At 34.5% G+C, this 24,230-nt stretch overlaps 2 protein-coding genes and 1 long non-coding RNA gene across 10 annotated transcripts in view; all 3 read left to right on the top strand.

The window, feature by feature from the left end:
• The window catches only part of LOC119074601 (transcription factor E2F4), a 31,233-nt gene extending 28,870 nt beyond the window's left edge, over positions 1-2,363 (top strand). The window contains exons 7-8 of one of the 3 annotated variants that reach the window (XR_005087211.1): positions 1,440-2,283; positions 2,314-2,363. Coding sequence is in view for 2 of the 3 variants with exons in the window: in XM_037180852.1 (XP_037036747.1) it covers positions 1,440-1,555 (116 nt within the window). In the remaining variant the exon portion in view is untranslated. Of the gene's footprint in view, positions 1-1,439 lie in introns of all 3 variants that reach the window. The other 2 variants (XM_037180852.1, XM_037180853.1) reach the window with 2 other exon arrangements.
• LOC119074725 overlaps positions 1-24,230 on the top strand; it is a 184,206-nt gene that overhangs the window by 13,798 nt on the left and 146,178 nt on the right. The window lies entirely within an intron of this gene.
• Positions 12,888-24,230, top strand: part of LOC119074562 (maternal protein pumilio) — a 155,263-nt gene continuing 143,920 nt past the window's right edge. For 2 of the 6 annotated variants that reach the window (XM_037180774.1, XM_037180772.1), the window contains exons 1-3: positions 12,888-13,588; positions 13,952-14,120; positions 17,726-18,037. In XM_037180774.1, coding sequence (XP_037036669.1) covers positions 13,962-14,120; positions 17,726-18,037 — 471 coding nt within the window. In that variant the 5' untranslated portion in view covers positions 12,888-13,588; positions 13,952-13,961. The remainder of the gene's footprint in view (positions 13,589-13,951; positions 14,121-17,725; positions 18,038-24,230) is intronic. The other 4 variants (XM_037180773.1, XM_037180775.1, XM_037180776.1 and 1 more) reach the window with 4 other exon arrangements.

Genomic DNA, 24,230 nt, shown 5'->3' with positions numbered 1-24,230 from the left:
TTGTTTTTATCACAAGGATTCTTTTGAAAAACAACCTGTCGATCACTTCAGCGCATTTTTTATTCCACAGAATTTTAGGAGAGAACAAAAGAATTTCTGTTAAATTTTATTCAATTTTAAGAAATTTATGAGGGTAACAGTGGTAGAGCGATATATCGTCAGAACAGGCCTCATTCGCAAGATATTTTCAGACATTTTCTATCCGCCTTCGGCAGGCAGTGGCAAAGGTCTTCAAAATACGATTTTTTTTTTAAGTCTACTGCCGCTGGATCAAACCAATCCGGTTAAAATTGGGCTCATTGGAAAACGAAGGTCAAATTGTTTCGGGTATAAAATACAGTTAGACCAAATACGACAACTTGTGCAAAAATGAACAAACAAAGAATCAGAGAAAAAATTGGGCTTTTTACCCATTTGACCTTGGCTTTGAAACGAACTCAATTTCATCCGAACCGGTCAACATCCGAAAACCCTCTGTCAATCGAAATAAAAATCCTTACAGTCGGCGATTTTGAAATAAGTGCCACATTTTGTCTCAGTTGTTAAACAGGTGATCCACTCATATAAACAAAAGTGACACTACACTTGTTTATACGGATGAGAAAATTGCATGCACGCATGCTGTAGTAGTAAAGCCATTTAAATACAAGATCACTTTGGATTATTTGAGAGGATCAGCGGGATCAGCTAAAAACAGTTGAATCACACCCCCCCTGAACCAAAATAAAGTTTTACCGAAAATGCACCCAAAAATTGATTGCTGTTCTAAATAGAGCGACCCTAGGGGAGTTCAAAACGATGGTCCGTTAAGCTGGACCAGATGCTACCCCAACCCCATACAACTAAGAAAAAAAATATATGGGATGGGGAAGCATCTGGTCCAGCTTAACGGACCATCGTTTTGAACTCCCCTAGGGTCGCTCTATTTAGAACAGCAATCAATTTTTGGGTGCATTTTCGGTAAAACTTTATTTTGGTATTTTGGTGTGTGAAACGAAATGCGTTGAAAAAATTTAAACTAGAAAATTGTCAGAAACAAAATCCTTGGAATCCCAGAAAATCCTCTGAAAATCCGTTTGTCAATAAGAGCCACTCATATAAGTGCTTGAATTTGTTTCAGCTGTTTTTCAGCTGGTCCACTCATACAAACGCAATGTCTCAAATATGTTTATACTGATTTATAACGTGCGCGTATATCAATCCCGTATAAACACCTGTAAGGCAATGGGTTTGCATGAGTGAACTAGCTGAAAAGCAGCTAAAGTTGAAGCATATATGAGTGATAAAAAATCTTATTTTCGACTTTTGAAGACCTGCCAAAGCCGGATGGAAAATATCTTAATACCTCCCCACTCATCGGCAGGGTTGTTTTTCGAATCCCTCATATTTTCATCAAAATAAAACTAAAATTGATAAAACATTTTTTTTCTATTTCCAAGCAGATTTCGATGCCATCAGCAGTTTCCTGTCCATCGAACCACCATTAGATACCGAATACAATTTCTCATTGAATCATTCAGAGGGTTTATGTGATTTATTTGACTTTGATTTGTAGTTTAAGCTTTGCTTAGCTTAGCTACAAAACACAATATGAATATATTCGCATATATTAATATTAAACAATTTTTACAAAAATGATATATATGAAAATATGTAAAGAATGGAACGTCAATATGTTCTTTGCAACAAAAAAAAAAATATTTGAAAGAAGTCATGTAAGTTTTCTATAAATTCTTTTGTTTTCCCAATTTTTATTAATTTAGTAAAAAAAATGAATTTCCTCTGAGAAATGAAAAAAAAGAAGATTCAAATAACTGCAAATATGTTGGTCAGTTTAAATATTTTTTTTCTTTTTTCAAAATGTTGTGGTCGTTTGTAATATGACGCTTGATTTTCGTAGGACAAAAAACAAAAAACAATTATCGAAACAATTTTGTAGCACCTTTTTTCCAATTTATCTTTATTATAATCTTTATTGAAAAACACACACACACACACCATGGTTTTGTAATTTCAATCATTATCAAACATCAAGCCAACCATTCAGTTCGTATATATAATAAATATATAAGTGCCTGTGTCTTCGTCTCTGAGGTCATCATTATATATGCATAGATAGAAAATAGAACTGCACACCTTGCAATGTTAGTTAAGTGAAATGTTCTTTCCTCGAAGAAGATAAATGGAAACGGTACGACATATTAAGTGGATGGCAGGGGATTCTAACTCAATAAGAAGAAGGTTTTTCATTAAATTATTATTATTTTTGAAGTCTTACCACCAGTGCGATGGGGTTTAATTTCTCATAGAAAGGTTTTTCTTAAAATTCTAATTGGAATCTTTAAAAATCACCGACTCCTAACCTTAGATAAATTATACCTAGACTGGTATTTCGTACGATAAAATGTGTCTTAACATCAGTTTGTATATACGACACCAATTTCGTACGATTTTGAACTAATTCGTATTGACGCGTTTGATAGTTCAACTTGTCCACTTGAAAACACATCCTACCAAATATTTCGTAGGGACCACAAATTTTATGTATTTCCTTTCTAGGTATAATTACTCTTACTTCCTAACAAAGAAAACCCGACAGAGTTGGGAAAATCAAGAAATTCTGAAAATCGATTGCTACAATTTTGGAAAAGTTGATTTCCGCATAGAGTAGGTCAAAGGATCACAAACATTTTATTCAATTGTTCGAGGACTTCGAAGCTTTCCCTCAATTTTCATGGAATGAATGTCCGATGGAAATATGGCCGGGTGTGCGTATTACTCAAGAAGCGACAGATCTGACAAAGTTTACACATTTTTAAAGTACGATTAATTCGATTTGAAAAACGCTAGCTCGGAGTGATTAGAGCTTATTACAATGGTTAACGCGAGGGGTGCCGCGTACAAGTTCGACTTAATGGACTAAATCGTGTACAGATTTAATGGGACTAACCTTTCTCGGGGGTGTCACATTTCAACTTAATGCAAGAAGAGTGGCAAGGAATAATGGTGGCAATATCACACATTAGGACTCGGAACGGAACAGATCGATTATGACCTGAACTTAATACCGTCGACCCGAAAAGTTTGAGGCTATTTTCAGGTTTCTCACTAACGTTATGTGAACCTGACTTGATTCATCGTTGATCTGACTTGACCTGAGGTAAATTTTAATTATAAAGAATCATAAAACTTAGTGACATATTTCCGGCCAAGACATTCTTTAAATCGATTTTTTTACCATGAAGCCATGATGACTCATTTTTGGTCAAATTGAGAAAAATGTAGACTGGTTGTGTTCTACATTTTTCTCCATTTGGCCAAAAATGAGCCATCATGGCTTCATGGTAAAAAAATCGATTTAAAGAATGTCTTGGCCGGAAATATGTCACTGAGCTTTATGATTAAGTTAAAAAAAAAAAACGAGAATCAGGTAACCTGAAAATCTGCCAGGTTATTATTTTCAAGGACGAGTCGAATTTCAGATTGATTCAGGTCAGCTTTAAACAGGGCCTATTTTAAGTAATTTTTATTACTAAAAATTACCAAATTTACTAAAATTTACCAAAAATTACCAAAATTTACCGATTTTTTTTTGTAATTTTTAGTAATTTTTGGTAAATTTTAGTAAATTTGGTAATTTTTAGTAATAAAAATTACTTAAAATAGGTCCTGGCTTTAAATTAAACCAATTAGGTTCAGGTAACCTAGAGTCAGGTTGAAATCAGTCGACGTGATTCCGAGTCTTATAACACAAATGGTGTCGATCCAAGTGATTTTTGAGCACACTTTTTCAAAACAAATATCATGACGTATCTCACTTAGCGAGACCACATCTCCACTTTTGTGAGGATGACCCATCCAATATATATCCCAGTATAAACATAATAACCTTGTATCGACTCTAATTGAGCAACGAACTTATTGTTTACCAGTCAATCAATTTCAATTCTGTGATCGAAATTCTTAAAAAACTGAGGAAAACCTATGTAAAGGTCTGGTGTCCCGATGTCCAGGGCAAAGGTTTTTTCATTCATTAAAATTTTAATTTGAACAGAGCCAATTGCAATACTAATATGGTACGTTCCTTTAAGATTCAGCCTGCAGCGTTTTCGTCGTCCTTTTTCTAGTTTTCTTTATCTTCGGCGATTCTTTTAGCAATTAATTTATAGGTCGTTGTGCAACGCTGATATTTTAGGTTTTTTTATCCTGTCCCTTTGAGTTGAAGGTTTTTTGTTTTATACAAATTTCATTCTTTTTGCACCGAAATTTGCTCAAATTGCATTCGATTGAGGAAGGCTGGGATGAGAAAGTATATGCGATCATCGAAGCATTGATAAGCTTTTCCTGCTGCGATTGGTTAAAATTTCGATCTATTGGCTGGGATTGAAATATAGTCGGAGAGATATTTCGTAGAAAGTGAAAGAAAAAATCAAAAAAAAAATGTTTCGTATCAACCAGAAATAATTTTCAATTCAATATTCAATACAAAATTGATTTATTGTAAATCAATTTGAATGAAACACACAACAAATAAACAAATAAAAATAAAATCAACACAAAAAAGCAACAGCGCTTATATATAAAAGTCACTTAAGAAAGGGCATCAAAAGTAAAAAAAAAATGAAAATAAAAGAAAATTAAGTAAAAAACAAAAGTAAAATTATTAACTATTTATATATATATTTGTAGGAATCTGTTATATTTACAAATAAAATGAATGAAACAAAAATAAAGTAAAATTAACTAAAAAAAACGTATTTGTAATATTTAAATGTAAAGAAACATGGTCTTAACAACACACATCTGATTTTGTTTTTATTTGCCACAATATTTACATTTTTGTATGCGGCCATCCGGTCATAATCGACATGAATTTTTATTTTGTAAAAAGAAAAATCAATGAAAGACAAATTTCAATAATTTAAAAGTGCAGCAAAATATAGAAATAAATGTATACTTTTGCATGGTCATTTAATTAATTGTAGTCTTTTGAAGGAATAATGCCAGTTAAAACGGTTGTAAACAAATCAAACAGATACAGAGAATCACTCCTTAAAATTTTCACCCTCCCCCTCATTCCCCACAATCAACTTATGTATATTTCAGTATGATAGGAACATTAAAATATCATTTTTAATTTTTAACTTGTTGTTGTAAAAAAATAAATAATTTGTTTTATTACATAGATGCATAGACTTGTAAAACAAAACAAAAAATAATTAAAATAATTATTAATCGGATGGAAAATATTTTGTAAAGAATTTTCTCTTTTTAATTATTGAAAGGAAAATAATAAATAAAAATATTTGCAATAATTGAATTAGAATTTAAAATGAAAATAAAGATTTTTTTTTGTTTGTTTGTATTATGTTTTTCTCTTTCTTTAAATCAAATTAAATTAAAAATAAAAGCAAAACAAAGTACAGTTAAAGTCAACCAAATTTGTGTGTAAATTTACCTCATCTGCTTTTCCACCTGGTCCCATAATAAACTTTGCTCTATAAAATAAGCTCTGGCTTATTAAAACCTCGATTACAACATGTATTGGAAAGAAATCGAACATTAGAATGGTGCGACAATTGTTTGTTGTGTGAATAATTTGAACATACTTCTGTCAAATATTGAAAGAAAGTAGTGTCATCTGTTGAACGTGGAAATCACGAATGTGGTTTTTAATAAAAAGGTAAACCGGTCGATCTTTGCGGTACCGGTTTTCGATAATACCGGACGCTTTAATACCGGGATCTCAATTTTAATCAGATACTATTGCATCCCAATCATGTACATGTATGTGACTAAGAATCCCACATAAAGACATATAGGCAATGTGATTGTGTAAGTGGCCCAAATGATAGAACCAGCTGAGCCAATTTAAATACAAATTCGGTTGACTTTATCGGTGAAAGAAACGACTTTTTGTTTTAATAATTTAGCTCAATTATTTTTCTTTACGAGCAAAATGCAACGTACCTACATTTCGATGATTTTTCACAATTTCTTGTTTTTAATGATTTTTTAATAATTAATTAACGTACTCTCGTTCTTAATTTTAGCCATTGGTTTTATTTTTTAATATATTTTAACTTCAATTTAATGTCAAAAATAATGCAAAAAAGAAGAAATAAATTGTTAAAAAATGATTCTGCGTATAATTTATCAAAATAACAAATCGATCATCAGCGAAACATCCAGGCAAGTTATTTTTAATCAACGCAAAGCATGATTCTAGGCAAAAATTGTTTGATGGTATTTCCACAAAGTGAACCGATCATTCCAAAAACGAACTGGATCACCAAACGTTTCCAAGGAATGAGTTTTCAGGAATATCTCACCAAAAAAAGTTAAGAGTGAAAAAGCTTTCCGTATGGGAGAGGCTTTATCAAAATCCAAGGAACAGTGCCATGAAAAATACTTTTTTACGCTGCCCTGCCCTTAAAATTTAAATTTTTTGCGCCATTTTTGTAAGTCCTAACGAATCGGCGCTCAGAAGATTAGATACAATGTCGAAGCCAATATCTACTCCCTTGATGTTCTTAAATCGATCTGCTCAACTCATTCAGGTCTGAATTATGTCTTCAGTTTTGATTTATTCCCGAAGAGTAAACTAGATGATATTTTTTAAACAAGCAAGAAACGGAAGACATGAGTGGATTAATGGACAGATTGCTAGGTTCTGAAAAGAGCCCAAATAGAGTGTTTCAAAGAAGAAGGAAATGAATTCAATTTTTCAATTCAATGCAAATGCTCAAACAGGTACAACATGTGAGACAGATTAACCGGGTACGACATTACAAAAAACTACAAATTTACAATACAGATGCAAGGACGAGAAATAGCAAAGCTGACAAAACAGAGCTATTTCAAAACCGACTTAAGCGGTATCTTAACTGAAAAAAGCTGAAAAACTGAAACTAAAAAAGCTGAAAAAATTAACAGGTGATATGGCAAGGAATACAGTTTTGGTTATCAATAGGATTTCATTGCTCTCACTTATAAATTTTTAGAACTTAGTTTGTGAAAGAACGGGTTAACACTCATACCAAGGCGTCTGAAGGAGTGAGTGAATTTTTTTCGTACAAACTTTTTAGTACACAAAACATCCTCTTCTAAACTGATGGACGGACCGGATGTTGTTTTTCTCGCTTTGACCAACGCATTTTTACATCTAAATGAAAATGCTGAGTCGGGTACTAAAAATACCTAAAAAGTAACTAAGTAATTAAAAATATAATAAATTAAATGAATAGGTTCAGTTTGTAGAGACATCGGTCATCATGTGTAATTAGGCAAGTTTAACGTGAACCATATTATCCGAAGAGGGCTCACTTCGGAGTTAGTGGTTCAAGTAGATCACAACAGATATTTTGTAATTGTACTGTATCTCATTTATAAGCATCTATTTATAAGCCACTCCATGGGTGGAATTTGTGTCATGTACAGGTACAAATTTAGGATTAATTTTAACGAATAATGAATGAAAGCTTATGAATTGCAAAAAAAGAAAAAAGCATCTATAAGCTCAAGAACCTATAAACTAAAATTCATGCACTAACACAAATCGACCCAAGCTACATTATTTTTGACCCAGGGGAAAATATTCATAGAAAATCCGTTGTCATCCAAAACCAAATCCTTAGAAAATCCTCCAAAGAAAGAAAATCCACAAAATCAGAAAATAGTAAACGAGTGATGAAAAGTTGAATTTTTCGGTACTAGTCGTAAACTTGTCCTAAAATGAGACGGAGCCGAGTGAGTAGGACAAGGTTACGACGTGTACCGAAAGATTCAGCTTTCATCACGAGTCACAAACGACGATTTTCGCGCTTGAAAAACTGAGATGAGACGAGACCACAACAACATTTATAAATAAACCACTCTACAGCCATTTCAACAACAAAGCAACAACAAAAAATCCTTTTTGTGCTTAAAGACTGAAATCCTTTAAAATCGAAAAAAAATCCTATGAAAGTTCATCCAGAATCTGTAAAAATCCTTGGAAAATGATTTTTGAATCTGATTTACTGTGATTTACAAGAGATTCAGTCCCGTCTCGTATGATCCACTACCATAATCTGCTATCAGTTGTATTAATGAAAACCATTCGTTTACTTTTTGGGATTAAAAAATGGAATGCAAGTATGAAACACCTACGGTTTAAAATGTCGGCCAGGAGGACATAGAGATTATGCATGGAGATTTTTAATGCTTGGCACAATAACTTGGACAAATCTGAACTGATTTTGGAAATTTTGGTTTGAAATGTCAAGGACCCAAATTTCAAGTTTGTAGACGATCAATATCTAGTTATTCCCTGAATTTTTGATGCCCCATAACTATAGTAATTCTGCATTTCATCACAACTCATAGTGGTCAGCTGCAGAAAGTACTCTACTTTACATGAAAATGTTAAGTGTTTTACGTTTGTATGCACTGAGAGAAATTTCTTACGTGCTACGCGTATATCATGTGTTTATATCTGTTAAGAAGTGTGGTAAGGTAGTTATACAGCGGGCTCGAATATAATACGTGGGAGACGTATTTCGCGTTGACAGAGATTTAAAAATATTAATTTTATTGAATTTACCTACGATTTCCACCAATATTAACCAGTTTATAGTTGTTATTACACATTTTAGTAGTCATTGGTAACAAATACTTTAAATTAAAAATTGTCTTCTTTGGGAATTGAACCGGGGACCTCTCAATCATGAGCCAACGATCTTTCTAATGCAGCAGTACAGTAGTGTTGATGGACGTATTGTTGAAGCGTACTTTAAAAGCCATAAACGTGCGTGGCGTATAAGTTATAACGTAGCGCACAATAATGGTGATATGTCCTTTTTTAACATAATTGAATTTAAGTTCATAAAGCACGCGTAATTAGGTACGACTTGATATTTTGCACCAGCTGGTCACATACAATTCCAAATGGGACCAGCTGGTGCAAAATAACGTATGCACACCAGTTCGGTTTAGCGATTGTACTTAATAAAAAATGAAAGTATTTTGACGAGAATTTTTCTAATTTACTAAAATATTTTTTTTGTCGTTTATCTTCTTCGTGTTAAGAAATATAAATATGATCGAAATTCAATGTCTGAGACCAGCATCCACTATATACGTTTAACATACTTGATGTGCGTTTAGCTTCCGTCCCACTCGTAAGTTATTCATATTCCACGTGTATCACCACAATACGTAACACATGAATATTCAAATCTGACAATCGAAATACGTAGCTACGTTTTCAACGTGTTCCACGTATAGAAGACATTGTCCATGTATCATATACATTTATGAAGTATATTCTACCTTTCCGAAGAATTTTACACATACCTGGAGTATTGTATGAATTTTCCTTTTCTGGGTGTGATACACTGTCCAGTTTCAATACTCTATTTAGAGTATCACTAACTCAGCTTGGAGCGAGTTGATTTCATGCATTTTTAGCCATCATATTCAGAGGGATTCTTTTGAAAAACAGCCTACCGAAATCGGACGCATTTTCCAGTGGACTTTTTTATATGTGCCTAGAAAGGTATTCGGCCCTAGAAGCCAAAACCACTTTCAAAAAAATTCTTCGAAGTTTGTGTGGCTGGTGAAAGGTGATCAAAAACCGAAAACTTGCACTTTTCTTACAAAAATTTCTCCAGTTACGCGAGCCGTACAGGGTCGTGTGGTGTGTCATTAGAAAGGTAATCACATGTACTATTGATTAGGGACTTATTGGGTTTAAAATTCATTGACACTGAAATATGTGCAAATGAAGTTTTCAACCGAAGACCTACACTGTTATTACTGAAATTTCTCGAGGTACACAAAACGTATATGGTCGTGTAGGGTGTCATTTGACAGGTAATTTAATGTGCTTTTGGGACAAATAGGGTCTTATGAAGTTTGGATGCATCTATGTTGAAATATGTACACCTATTTCCTGGTACCATAAATTTATGATTCTCACTTTTGCTTCAGCGGTCGAACAAAATTTTTGTAAGAAGGGCCTGCCTATAAGTATTTAGTTTAAGGGCTTAGCCGATAATAATATTATTTCTTCAGACTAAATAGTTATAAACTAAACAGCATCGATGAAGCGCCGACGTTGATTCGTACAAGGTTCTGAAAGAACCAGGAGAAGACAACTCCGAGTTGATCACGAAGGCGGTGACACACAAATTGAGTTCAGCGGCTACGAAGTTTATATAAAAAAGGCAACGTAACAAAAACAAAATTACGATATTTCCTAAAAAACATTTTCTTCAAGTTGATTTCAGACACAATCTGTACTGAGTGCCTTTATCGATTTCGGTGTAACCCGTCCTCGTGGTTGTCTTAACCTGTTCTTTAAGAACCTTGGATTCGTATGGATTATTTTTCAAATTGCTTCACGCTCAATCGACGTAAAAAATTGTCTATCTATCACTAGGCCCCATCTTTTGGATGGGTCAGATCCCTTGACTGACTGACTAATTTTCTCAAGAAGATTTTTGTAGTCCGAGCAAAAAAAATCACTCTAAACGTTATATAAAAGTACAAGGGTATGCGTCCAGCAGCAAAATTTAGCTCAGAGATTCTTATTCCCTTTACTTAAATACCACAGATTCTCAATCCACATAAAAAACTTCGTTCATATCACGTACTTCAAAATGGCTCATACGTATTTTCAGTACTTAAGAGGCATCGATGCTTTGCTGAAAAGTATACATTTGGGTTGTTTTTCAAATACTGTCTTTTGATCATATCTATCCACCAGAATCATTTTTCAAGTATGTACGACTGCAATAACGACCACGAATTGTTAGCTTTCAACATAAAACAGATTAGTTTGTAGCAATACTCTCTCTAGCAACCAAACTCTCAATTCTCTGTGTCAAATTCACACCTTATTTCTTTGTATTTTACAAACACTATTCTACATTTTGACTAACTACGCTGTAATTTACATGTAAAGGCTACTTGATTCTTTTACCACCTTAATAAAAGTAGTTTGTTTGCTGGAGAGGGTAACTTATATATTAATTTATTACTATTGATGACAATTTTTCCAACTGTCTCTCTGTCTCTCCGAACGTGTGCGAGTTTTTCCATTATATTGATTAATACTACAATTTTAGCTAACCACCGATGCCTCTTAAGTTTTATTGTCTGCTAACAGACCCTGGAAAGGGGCGAATTTCTCGCTTACCTCTTAAATAAAAATGGAACTCGTGTGATTACGGCCCTCGCTTCGCTCTGGCCGCAAAGTTCACAATCGTCCAAACTTTAATTTTTTTCTTATCATCGATACCAAGATATTACACAAAAATTTCTTTGGAATAAATCCTAGAATATTATTCCAGTATATTCCATTAACGAACTTAACCCAAAAATTTCTTTTTTAGTATTTATAATTTTCTTTTGTGGAAAACCATTAAGAATTACTCAACTTAAACACTATAACATCTAGGGACGAGACAAAAATTCTTTTGTGAATATCTCTAAGATTACCCGTCCGTTATGACCTATCTTCGAACTTAACATCAGCAATTTAATTCTCTGTCGATTAAAAAAAAAACGTTTTGGAAATCCGTCGAAAACTACTCGAGTTATCGTGGAATCAAGCGACAAGACAAAAATTCTTTTGAGAATATCTCTAAGATCACCCGTCTGATATAGTCCATCTTCGAACTTAACCTCAGGAATTCAATTCCCCGTCGATTAAAACAAAGTTTTTGGAAATCCGTTGAGAATTACTTAAGTTATCGTGGAATCAAGAAACAAGACAAAAATTCTTTTGGGAATATCTCTAAAATCACCCGTCCGTTACGACCCATCTTCGAGCTTAACCTCATCAATTGAATTCGCTGTCGATTAATAAAAAGTTTTTGGAAATCCATCGAACACTACTCGAGTTATCGTGGAATCAAGCGACAAGACAAAAATTCTTTTGGGAATATCTCTAAGATCACCCATCCGTTACGACCCATCTTCGAACTTAACCTGAGGAATTTAATTCCCCGTGAAATAAAAAAAAGTTTTTGGAAATCCGTTGAAAACTACTCGAGTTATCGTGTTATCAAGGGACGAGACAAGAATTCTTTTGGGAATATCTCTAAGATCACCCGACCGTCACAGCCCATCTTCGAACTTAACCTCAGGAATTCAATTCCCCGTCGATTAAAAAAAAGTTTTTGGAAATCCGTTGAGAATTACTCAAGTTATCGTGTTATCAACGAATCATCAAAGTGTGACAAACATTTTCTATATTTAAGGTTTTTGGTCATACATTCATGCATTTTCAATCATAGTAGTAAACATTGTGTGACAAACATTTTAGGGTGTTTATCATCCATAAGACCCATGACTTTCAGTCAAGGGAATTACCTGCTTGCATTAGCTTGCATTAAACAATTCAAAAGATTTGTATATTAATTCAGGTCTCTTTCGAGGTTATTTCAGCTGTCAAAGTGTCATTCCTAGAGCCATATATGGCTCTATGGATACTCTCGTTCGTTTGCAACTTGTCAACAATCGTTTTTACCGTACGACGGAACCAACGCACTGCTCCTAGCATGAACACTACTTTGACAAACGTCGAATTTGGAGGCTTTTGTGATGAGAGCTACCGCTTAAGATTGATTGTATTGTGTGTTTGAACTCACACAACTAAAACAAGTCACCTATCTTCACGAAAGAAACGCAGTGCCTACTGTGACTTCGTCAGCCTCCAAATATTTCTTATGTTCATGCTAGGAGCAGTGCGTTGACGGAACAAATCAATTCGGTACAGTAGAGTTCGTACGTAAGTTTGAACAAAAAGTCTTATTCAACTGGTATGAAACGCTTCCAATTAGTATTGCCGCAAACATTTGTTTATATGCATAGAACGTGTTCATTTTATGAAAAACGCAGTGTTTCTCTCGAGTCTCAATGCTCAACACACAAAAATCTACTCTGAATTCGTTCGTGTGCAAGTGTGCGGGATTCGATTAAGTGTATTAGTGCGGCATACGAAATTCAATATGGAGACGTTCGTTTGACGAGGTTTAACTCAGATCGCAAATTGCAAATCCTCCATCAAAATACGCGCTTGTAAATGGCGTAAATAGCGAACTTTGTAATTATAGTGTTTTTTGTAAATAGCTTTATGTATAATATTCATAGAATTAAATTATCGGTGTTTCTATTGTCGGTATCCAACAATAATAAATTTCAAGTTTTGTTTCGGGATACGTGAAAACAGTTGAAGAAAAATCGGTTTTTTCTTTCATTCGGTGTATAGGAAACTCCCGTGTTTCTATGCACTAATCGGATCAGTAACCGTGTTCAGGATACTTTTGTGAAGAGAAAAACGTGGACTTAATTAAAGGTTCTTTTGTGTTCTAGAATTTTTTTTTTATATTTTTAATTTTTGCGGTGTCTATTAAAAAAAAAGTGTATACATGCATGTTGTGTATTGTTAAAGTGAGTGTGTATTCGTGAACAATTGAGTGTTTTCAAACAATTTTTTTTTTTAAATATTTGTTTTAAGTGCCGCATATAATAGTTTGTAATTCGTGCGAATTTTTTCTCCATCCCGACAACATAAAATTTAACTTTACATCGGCGGTAGGTGAGTCCCCAACAGAAAATGGATTTCATTTTTCGTTCAATGATTTTTCCGAAAGCCGCAAGGTGAATACCGTCCAGCTGTACATATGACACGCACACATGCATATTTTCCACAAAATATTTCTTTGTCCTTTCGAACAAATGTGCGATCGGTTCGTCTGTCAGAAAATTGGTAATGTGTGTATGTGCTACACTATAAAAGTGCTTCGAAAAATCATTGAAATGCCGGTTAGAATATCCACTTAAAAGCGAAGAAAATATTAATTAAACAAAACGAATTAAATGAAAATCATTTTCTTGAATGTTGCGACAATGTTCCGATAATTACTGTTCGTAAATTTTGTTTTCCGTGTTCTTAAAACAGGCACAATAATATGATAATGAAATTGCTGGGCTCAACCGAGAGTCCCCAGAATGAGAATCCGGTGGGATCTGTGGGATACAATTTTCAAAGGCATCCGAATGAGCCGGACTTTCAGCAGTTTCAACAGAAACAGCCAACCTGGCCGACTGGGGACGACGCCATTATAAACGTAAGTTTCGTTTCTATTTATTAAAACAAAAAAAAAATTATTATTTTCCTCTGCGAAACAAAATTTTTTAAGTTTTTTTTTGCGCAATGGAGTATGTCGTCTCGTCTGGAAAATAATTCTCTTTTTTTTTTCTTTCGTGATGCAAAAACACACAATTTTTATTCTTGTCGTTTTCTGTGTTTTTATCCTCAATGCATATCGAAACTGATATGTAGTACCTACACGAATTTTTGTTGACGATCGGCCAGGGCATTTTATTTATATAAAATTGTTGTTGGTTGGTTGTTGATGCGTCTTTTCAAGTAATTTTTATTTTTAATGGGAAAATGTAAACTTTGAAGGCAATTTACTTTCGTTTTTGTCTGTATTCGTTGTCAAGGCTGTGCAGAGTGTATAGTCGTTGGATTCGGTAGCGAAACGAGAAGCTAAAAACATTTTTGTTATATTGGCTGAATACGATGCGTGTTTGTGGCTTATCGATTAATCAATTTTCCGGCTTATTATTATTTAGTTTAAAAGTATCTTCAATCCGCTGTCACCGTGTGGTGGCGTTTTCACGATTTTCACCATAATTATATTTCCAAAATTGAACATTTTATGAAACCAATCGATTTCTTCATTAGATGTTATTAGGTCGAAATATCATTTAAAATTAGCACACGTGCGCTAATCCATTCCCGACAATCATCGTTATTCAAGTTCTATGAAGATGGTTGATTTGAATTGTTGATTAAATTAAATATCAAAAATAGGATGTAGGATACGGTTGAGCTTTAGGATGTACTGTCGATTTCGAAGCTGCTAGAGCTAGTTTCAAGCTACACTTTGTGGTAACTTTATCCGAATTGAAATGATGGTGTTCCGAATTCAGTTCTCGTTTCATTTCACTTGGTTCGGTCCATGAACCTAAGACGAACAATTTGGAAAACTTAGATGAACACCTTCGTAAAGAGGGATTCTTTTGAAAAACAGCCTACCGAAATCGGACGCATTTTCCAGTCGACTTTTTTATATGTGCCTAGAAAGGACTTCGACCCTAGAAGCCAAAACCACTCTCAAAAAAAATCTTCGAAGCTTTTATGGCTGGTGAAAGGTGATCGAAAGCCGAAAATTTCTCCGGAAACACGAGCCGTACAGGGTCGTGTGGGGTGTCATTAGAAAGGTAATCACATGTACTATTGAGCCGAATAGAGACTTATTGGGTTTAAAATTCATCGACACTGAAATATGTGCAGTTAAATTTTTTAACCGAAAACTTTCACTTTTCTTAGCAATATTTCTCCAGTTACACGAGCCGTACATGGTGGTGTGGGGTATCATTTGAAAGGTAATTTTATGTGCTTTTGGGCCAAATAGGGTCTTATGGGGGTTATGGGGAAAGCATCTACGATGAAATATGAGAAGTTGAAATGTTTAAGTGTCCATATTTCACCGCATATGCATACAAACCCCATAAGACCCTATTTGGCTTAAAAGCACATAAAATTACCTTTGAAATGATACCCCACACCACCATGTACGGCTCGTGTAACTGCAGAAGTATTGGTAAGGAAAGTGCAAGTTTTTTGTTGAAAACTTCAACTGCACATATTTCAGTGTGGATTAATTTTAAAACCAATGAGTCTCTATTCGGCTCAATAGTACATGTGATTACCTTCCTAATGACACCCCACACGACCCTGTACGGCTCGTCTATCCGGAGAAATTTTGGTAAGAAAAGTGCAAATATTCGGCTTTCAATCACCTTTCACCAAACATAAAAGCTTCGAAGAATTTTTTTGAGAGTGGTTTTGGCTTCTAGTGTCGAAGTTTTTTCTAGGTACCTATAAAAAGTTCCACTAGAAAACACGCCCGATTTCGGTAGGCTGTTTTTCAAAAGAATCCCTCAAAAGCAAACCACATTCTTTGTCAGCCAGAAAACTGAAGACTTTTCTAATTGTCATGGAAGCTTTTGTCATAAAAATGTTGGTTCTGGTGGGCAAAATTAACAGATTGAATCTTCCTTTAAGATATGAACTTGACGATAAAAAGATGAAATGGAGTGTTGAGATAGTTTATGGCTTACTTGTCAGCGTAAATCAAAACCTTCAACCTTGATCGTTTAAGTTTGCAAAGTTTTCAAATGCTTTAATCATAATTTAATTGAAATTCTGTACATCCGACATATATTTCAGAATAAAATTTTCCCTTTAGACTGAGAGCCCATCATGAAGCCACGATTTGTCAGGCACGAAAATTTTATTTTTCAATTGCATTCTTCATCTGACTTCAATTCATTTTCACACCACTTTTGATCTTCTACAATGAGCAACGTTGTGTCAGCACTACAGTTAGAGGCAGTGAAACTTCAGCACGAATTTGCTTCAGCTGTTTTTCCAGCTGATCCTCACAGTCAATCAAAACTGTTAATTTATCTTAAAATGGCTTTACCACGCGTGTGCGTGTAACAGTGACAGAAATGTCATTTTCATGCCACAGTTGAGAACTAGAGATTGGCAAAATAAATTATATAATGTTGGTTGGTACATTCGATTGCTTGCCGTACATTATTCATTCACCTGCCTGAGACTCGATTCGAATATTATTCACGTCAGCATTCGTTCAAAAAAACAAACAGGTTCGAAGTAAGTGAAGGAGATATCTGCATCATTCTCTCACAAACCCTGAACGTACCCATGACTACAACGGTTTTCGATAGATTTCCATGCTCACTGTTTGCTTTAGGAACTATTTCGAACACCGCTCTTTAGTCTTTAGACAGATCATTTTTCTTCATTCGCCGAAAAATTTTAATATCTAGGCTGCCCCATGAATCAGGGCTTATGGAAAAAATATGTTCTTGAAATTTCTCCAATTTTGTTGAAAAGGCTTTCTGAGAATTTTGAAAGAAAATTCAAGAAAATAGGATGAACCCATCGTCTCTACGTCTTTTCTTGAACTGAATCCAACATTGCTTGGTGGATCGTTTGTGCTCATTGCTCCAAGTCTACAATCTCATAGCCGGAACTTCCAACCTTATAAGTTAAATGATATGTCGAATCTATCACTATTTTCCAAACATATTCGAACTGATCGTCAACATATTTATCCAATGACTGGTGATGACATGGTCATGATTATGAGTTCTCAAAAGAAATCTTTTATAGAACCAACATCTATGAAATGCATGTAGTTCGACATTTCGATTTAGGAGAGGATTTTATGAGAATAAATGTTTCGTTTACATGGGAAAATAGAAATTTGTCGCAAACGATTTGGCTATTGGTTGAAACTGCTTAAACATTTTTCAGTATTAAATTAGAGGTGTACTAGTTCCTGCACAGAATTCAACAAGATGTAAGCTTTTCTGCACGTGCGTGTATGTTCCCAATATAACTGTTCAACAGTAATAAAGATGAAACATCAAATCGTTTGCATCAATGAATCATTACCTATATTACAGTTGCATTACCAGAAGTCAATGTTAAATATTGAAATTCCTTCATTCGTTCGATAGGATTCAGTGCACTTGCTTCTGCATTAAACTTTACTGGGAGAAACGACATAAACATTGTGTTGATTGACTGCAGTGAGAATTTTATTTAAATTTTATTTTTTTGTTACAGAACCAAGACAAGTGGAAATATAATGCACCAAGTGCCGGTGGTGTTTCCATGCAACCCAATAATGGCAAGCCTCAGCATCAGATGCTCGGTCACAACCAGCATCCGTTGCATCTACAAAATCATTTAAATCATACGATTTTAAATCCCACTTTAAATCAGCCAGTGCAAATGATCCAAAGTGGTTTCGATCACGTTCATCCAAGTGTTAATGTGAATGGTGTTAAGGCAAATGAACAATTAGTGTATTTTAGTGGACAGCCACATTCAGGCGTGATGCAACAGCGCCAGTATACAACCACCCCAAATGCAGCGGTAAGTGTTGCACCAATTTTTACTTAATATACTTCTTCACTAGCACACATTGTTTATTATTCTGTGTGCAGTGACGACCTTTAGTGGTAACGAATGTTTGAAAATTCTGTTTGCAATTTCATAAATAATATCAGGTGTCTTATGATGCCCTTACCTCGAAGTTTTATAAATTTATTATCGTTCATGTTACCTGTATACGTAGAGCGAGTCAGGATGTACAACATTCAAATCGACATTTAACGGGAATACATTGGTGCTTGAAGTTTTAGTTTCAACTTTTTCACATCAATTTTTTTACTGCACAAGTTTCTCTTCGCGAGGGGTTGCACTATTCAATAAATAATTTTTCTAGTTACTATGTTATGTGCTATAAAAGTGTCTTTAACTGGGGGAGTTTTTAAAAGTTTTTGCTTTTCGTTTGTTGACCGAGAGTCCATATGCCTGTCAGTCTATCATAAGGTTACTGTTTGAAACCTATGCCAAATTGTTACATTAACCGACACGAAAAAAAAAATTGTTCCCTCTAGCAGGATAGCCCTCTGTGTTAATGGTGTGATAATGAAGGTATTGGAGCTAAATAAAGAATGGAAATTGAAAAACCAAGCTTAAATGGAAGGACCTTCCATGCATAACCAGTCGAAAATTATAAAAATTGACTTGTCAGGCATGCTTTTCGTTGAACTCCTTTTACCTTTGACCGAATTGATTTTTTCTACGATTTGTTACAGCTGACATATACACAAGGGCCATCCTCGTTAGAGCCTTTCTTAAAAACGAAAGACGTTGAACAAATATTATTCGTATCGTATTGGAATAGATTTCAAACTGTGGTCCTGTAAAGGACTGAAATACACGTAGGCTCTCGGTCTATAATATGAAGTCTTCGCCAGATGGCCAATAGTCGTATCACACTTTCCACAGTATACCGAATGGGACATAATATTTGAACTTCTCCTTAAAATGAAGATTTACAGCTACGTAGGAACCGTAATCCATTAGTATATTTCATCCTTAACTACCAAAAAAAAAAATAAAAATTCTTTTCGCTGTTGATATGCAAATTATTGATGAATCGATACACACCAACCGAAGTATAGTAAACATTTTCCATTATGTAAATGGATAAGAATAAATATGGATGGATTAAGTCGGTATGATATTCGAAAGTTTCCCGTGTGTCACGTTTAGTTGATATCATTTTCTCTTTATATCTAAATTGATTTTCTTTCCATTCTTCACTTCTTTATGAAGGGGTTGTAACAACCGTTGTATTCATTTGTACAAGAATAATTTCACTCATTTACGTATATCTATTTCCATCTCGATTTCAATAGTCCGTCTGTTATTTTTAGAACTGACCATTACACGCATTTCACGTGTCCAATTTTTATTCACCTTGTTGTCCAACTTTATTGGCGAAAAACTTTTGCTTTCTCTGTTGAAGAAAAAACAAACTTTTCTTTCATGGACAGTTCTTACGTGGGATTTTCCTCTATCATTCAATCAATCGATCTCTACCAACCATAAAATTGTGTTCGAGAGATGGCATGGTTTCTGTTAGTTCAACTTAACGAATCTTTTGTCAAAACAATGCGCTTATCACACTGAGTGCCTTAATTGTTTTTTCGCATCTGGTGATGTAAACCATTTTTCTACCACTTGTTTAATGATAAACTCGTGGGGAAGGTAACAAGGCTGTGAATGGGTCGTTATATTAATTATTACGTCTGTTTTCTTTCAAATTATTGTCGCAATTTCTAAATTTTGAAATGTTTGGATGGATTCTTTTGAAAAACAGCCTACCGAAATCGGACGCATTTTCTAGTGGAATTTTGTATGTGTACCTAGAAAGGACTTCGACCCTAGAAACTAAAACCACTTTCAAAAAAATTCTTCGAAGCTTGTGTGGCTTCAAAAACTTGCACTTTTCTTACAAAAATTTCTCCGGCTACACGAGCCGTACAGGGTCGTGTGAGGTGTCATTAGAAAGGTAATCACAAGTACTATGGGGGACTGAAGTTTTGACAAGTTATTTTTAATAGACGTAAACCATTACTCTATACAAAAAATTGTTCAACGGAACCTCTCTAAAATGCACTGATCTTTTTATAAGTTCGTCTAAACTTAGAAACGTTACAGCCGTCCGTAAGAAAATGACGAATTGGCGGCCCTATACTTTTGATTTTACACTGTTTTTAGAATTCTTTTGGTCAGAATTGTCGATACCCATGTAGTTCTTGCTGCAGAACACCTTACACATACTTTTTTTCATCGAGACTTGAAACGGCCTCCGGCACATTTTAAGCGGCTGACAAAATTGGGTCGTATTTGGGTAGCACTTTGTAAACAAAATTAATTTTATAAAAAAATCTGTGCATTTTTGAGGCATACCGTAGAACAATTTTTTGCTTAGAATAACGTTATGCGTCGAATTGGTCAAAACTTCAATCCCCCATTGAGCCGAATAAGGACTTATTGGTTTTATAATTCATCCACAGGGAAATAAGTGCAGGTTGAGTTTTCAACCGAAGACTTACACTGTTCTTACAGAAATTTCTCAAGGTACACAAAATGCGTGTAGTGTAGGGTATCATTTGAAAGGTAGTTTTAAAAGTCCACTGGAAAATGCGTCCAATTTCGGTAGGTTGTTTTTTAAAAGCACTGCAAATGGGGTATCAATGGAAAGCTTAGACAATGTATGTTACGACTAGCATGTTAGGTTCCCATTAAGCGTCATCAGTACCAGCCCAGACCTGTCTAAAGTTCACACAGATTTTGAAAATTTTTCTTGCAGATTTCTGCAAACATATATCAATGAATTAAATTAAACTAGGCATGACCCGAAACTACTTGAACTCAGCTTTCCAACGAGCCCACTCTCGCCCGGGACGATCGTTTATAACGGCCAAAAAATTCGGATAAAAATCACCATTTTACCAACTTCGGAGATGTTCAACCAGCAACCAGGTGTGGCTAGAGACCGTGTGAGGCCTGTTTTGAGGTCTACTGGCAAAGACCTTTAAAACCATGTATATATCAATCCCAGGCGAAATGGGTCCGATTTTGGTAGGCGGCTTTTCAAAAGAATCCCTCTAAATCGTGTTCGTAACTTGTGTCTGAGACAAAATTTTGCGTTGTAAGGCCGAGGCAACGCCTCGAAAAAGCTAATATTTTTTTTGCTATTCTTCAAATATTACCACATTGCAGAATAATGCGCACGATGGAACTGTAGACACCATGGAAAGTAGTAAAGGAGTCGAGGGTTACCTCCAAATAAAATTTAAAAAATCAAAAACTTGTAAATTTGTATCGACTAACCAGCAGTTTTACGACAAAAAGTAACGTATCTTTCTGTCGTAGTCACTGATAGTAACAAATATGACGTAGAATGATGACAAACCATTGATGAATAGTGCAAGTAACACAACTAGTGTCTAACTAGGAAGTTTAATGAACGAATCCGTTTTGTCTGCCTTTATCCTTATTGCGTTACGATTAAATAAAACAATAGTTGCTCAAGTACTGATTATGATATAAATTAGCGGCTATACAATTCGGTAATCATCAAATACATACATGCAAGCATTTCATTGAAAAAACTCACCGAATAATTACGAAAATTAATATATCAATCAATTTTCACTCTTCTTTGTGTCATGGATGTAACCTTGACGTTACATTGACAATGAGAAAACATGACAACACCCAACTTTTATATATATGCAGCATTTCCCTCTATATACATGGTCGTGAATATACATTTTTTCGTCTGCATTATGCTCTGCTAGTATATGTATACATTTTCGGTTTCGATTTTACATCAAAATAATTGGGTGTAACAAATTTCATTTTCGTTGCGTACAAGTTTTTCATAAACTCATTTGGGCCTGTTAACATTGTTTTTGTTTCCGATGAAATTGATGTCAAATTTGTTCGTTAAAACATTTTTGTTTAACCTACTAGTAATTTATATTGGCACAAAGGGAAACTTTTTCTTGACTCACCATCAATGAACTCAATTTGTAGACCGATTTTTCACAATGCAGTTAGGATGGACGAGTGAAGCAGCTATTTTGACTCCGTATATGGAACTATGGTCTGTTTCTGTGCGAAAAATATTGTGTTTAACTCGGGAAGAAAATGAAAATTAAATAAAAACTCGTATGTAGAGCACCACCTTTTGGGTGATTGAGGTCCCTGAACTGACTCAATATATTTTAGTAACTATAACCAAAATATCATAAAGTGGTCTTGCTCAAAGCAGCTCTGTGTCGTGAGTCGTCATAAATTGTCCATTCCTTTTATTTTATTCAAAACCATTTTCAGAATAGACAAAGACGCGCTGGAAAGATAGCGTGTTTTTCGCTTACCCATTTGATTAAAAATGAAAGTCGTGTAAATTAAGGCCCTCTCTTCGCTCTGGTTGCAAAGTTTGCACTCGTCTATTCTATACGAGAATTATGAGTTCCTGCGAACTCTGGTAAAACCGACAAACTTAAATTTTTATTTAGTGAAACATACTAGACATCAAAATCTGAAATGAAAGCATTTCTGCTCATAATGTCCACAGCTGGGCTTAAACTAGCAACCTCTGGTTTATAAATTCAGCGCCTATCCAACTCAACCAACGAGACGAGCAAAAATGAAGTCATTTCAGATGTTTATGTGCCACATTTAACGTTAACCACTATAGCCAACAATATTCACGTCTTTTACTAGCTCACAGGCTCGCATGAATATTGTTTGCCACACTTCTGTAACTACGCTGATCTATCCAATACATTTCGTTTATTCTATCATTGACACCAAGATATCAAATGCTTTTCTGAGTAAATCCTAGTTTATTACTCCAGTATATTCCATTGATGAACTTAACCCAAGGTATTTCAGTCTTCATCGAATAAAAATGTTTTTGGAAATCTGAAGTTTTCGTACGATAAAGAGACCAGACAGGTATTCTGTTTTTCAGATCTTGAGATCCTACCTCACGAATTTTATTCCTAGACAAAAACTCTCTAAGATCACCCGTCCGTGAAAGCCCATCTTCGAAGTTAGCCTCAGGAATTGAATTCCTCGTCGAATAAAAAAACGTTTTTGGTAATCCGTTGTGGATTACTCAACTTATCGTGTTATCAAGCGACGAGACAAAAATTCTTCTGTGAATATTTCCAAGATGTTGTCTCCAAGTGATGTTGATTGAATTTTGTGTCGATAACATTACCGTCTCCTTCAGATAACAGTGTTAGCTTAACGCTTAAATGTAAATATAAAGGGAACATTATTTGCAGACAAATTCTGTCGTTCTTAGTGTTTTTGAAAATAATGAAAAATTCTCATCGTAAATCAATATTGCGCAAGATTTCCAGTTAACATAATTCCGTAGGAAAACTGGATGTTTCAAATTTCAATCACATTATTCATTCATATTACAACGATTTTCTGTTTATTTTCTCCAATCAAACTTTTTTAAACAAAAAATTTTTGTAGGTCGTTTGTCTACCAGTTGTTGTACATAATTTAATTGACATATATGAAAGACTATCAAATCAAATGTATAATCATTATGTGCTAGATATTTATAGCTCGAAATATACTTTCTCTCGCCAGACAATTGAAAAAGGAAATTAAAATCCTCGTCGATCTGGGTTAAATATCATTGACCGGGTGAGGTGACTATCCGAGTGTGATTGCAATTATATGGAACATCATTTTATCGTGCCAATAACTTTCAATACAAATTGGCAAATGATTACAAGAACATACTATAGTGTATGCAAATGACAGGTGCAACCCGAAACTTAGCTCGTTGTATTGAGTACTCACTTTGATATCTTAGAAGTGGTCTTACTTCGATGTTTTGTTCGTTGTGTTACAATCTACTGAGATAACAATATTAATAAGACGAGACAGGTTTAACCACCCGATTTGAAATAGAGTTAAGTGTTTTCGTTAATACTTTTTTGGTTAACCTTTCTCAGACGGCAAGCATATCGTTACAATATTTATTTAATCTACAAATCTACTACTTTACTTGATCGAATTTTCTACCATGAGAAAGTTTCTACCATGAAATGACAGGATAATTTTAACAGTTCATTGATAGCTTTCTAACGCTGACTTTCATATGTGGAGTTCAGAAATATAATCTTGCTTACGCCCATGATAGCTTCCTCTGTGATAGCTCATTAATTAT

The sequence above is a fragment of the Bradysia coprophila genome, unplaced genomic scaffold (assembly GCF_014529535.1).
Source record: "Bradysia coprophila strain Holo2 unplaced genomic scaffold, BU_Bcop_v1 contig_151, whole genome shotgun sequence".
Taxonomy (NCBI): domain Eukaryota; kingdom Metazoa; phylum Arthropoda; class Insecta; order Diptera; family Sciaridae; genus Bradysia; species Bradysia coprophila.
The sequence above is the reverse complement of the archived record's forward strand: the minus strand, read 5'-3'. Positions and strand labels throughout refer to the sequence as shown.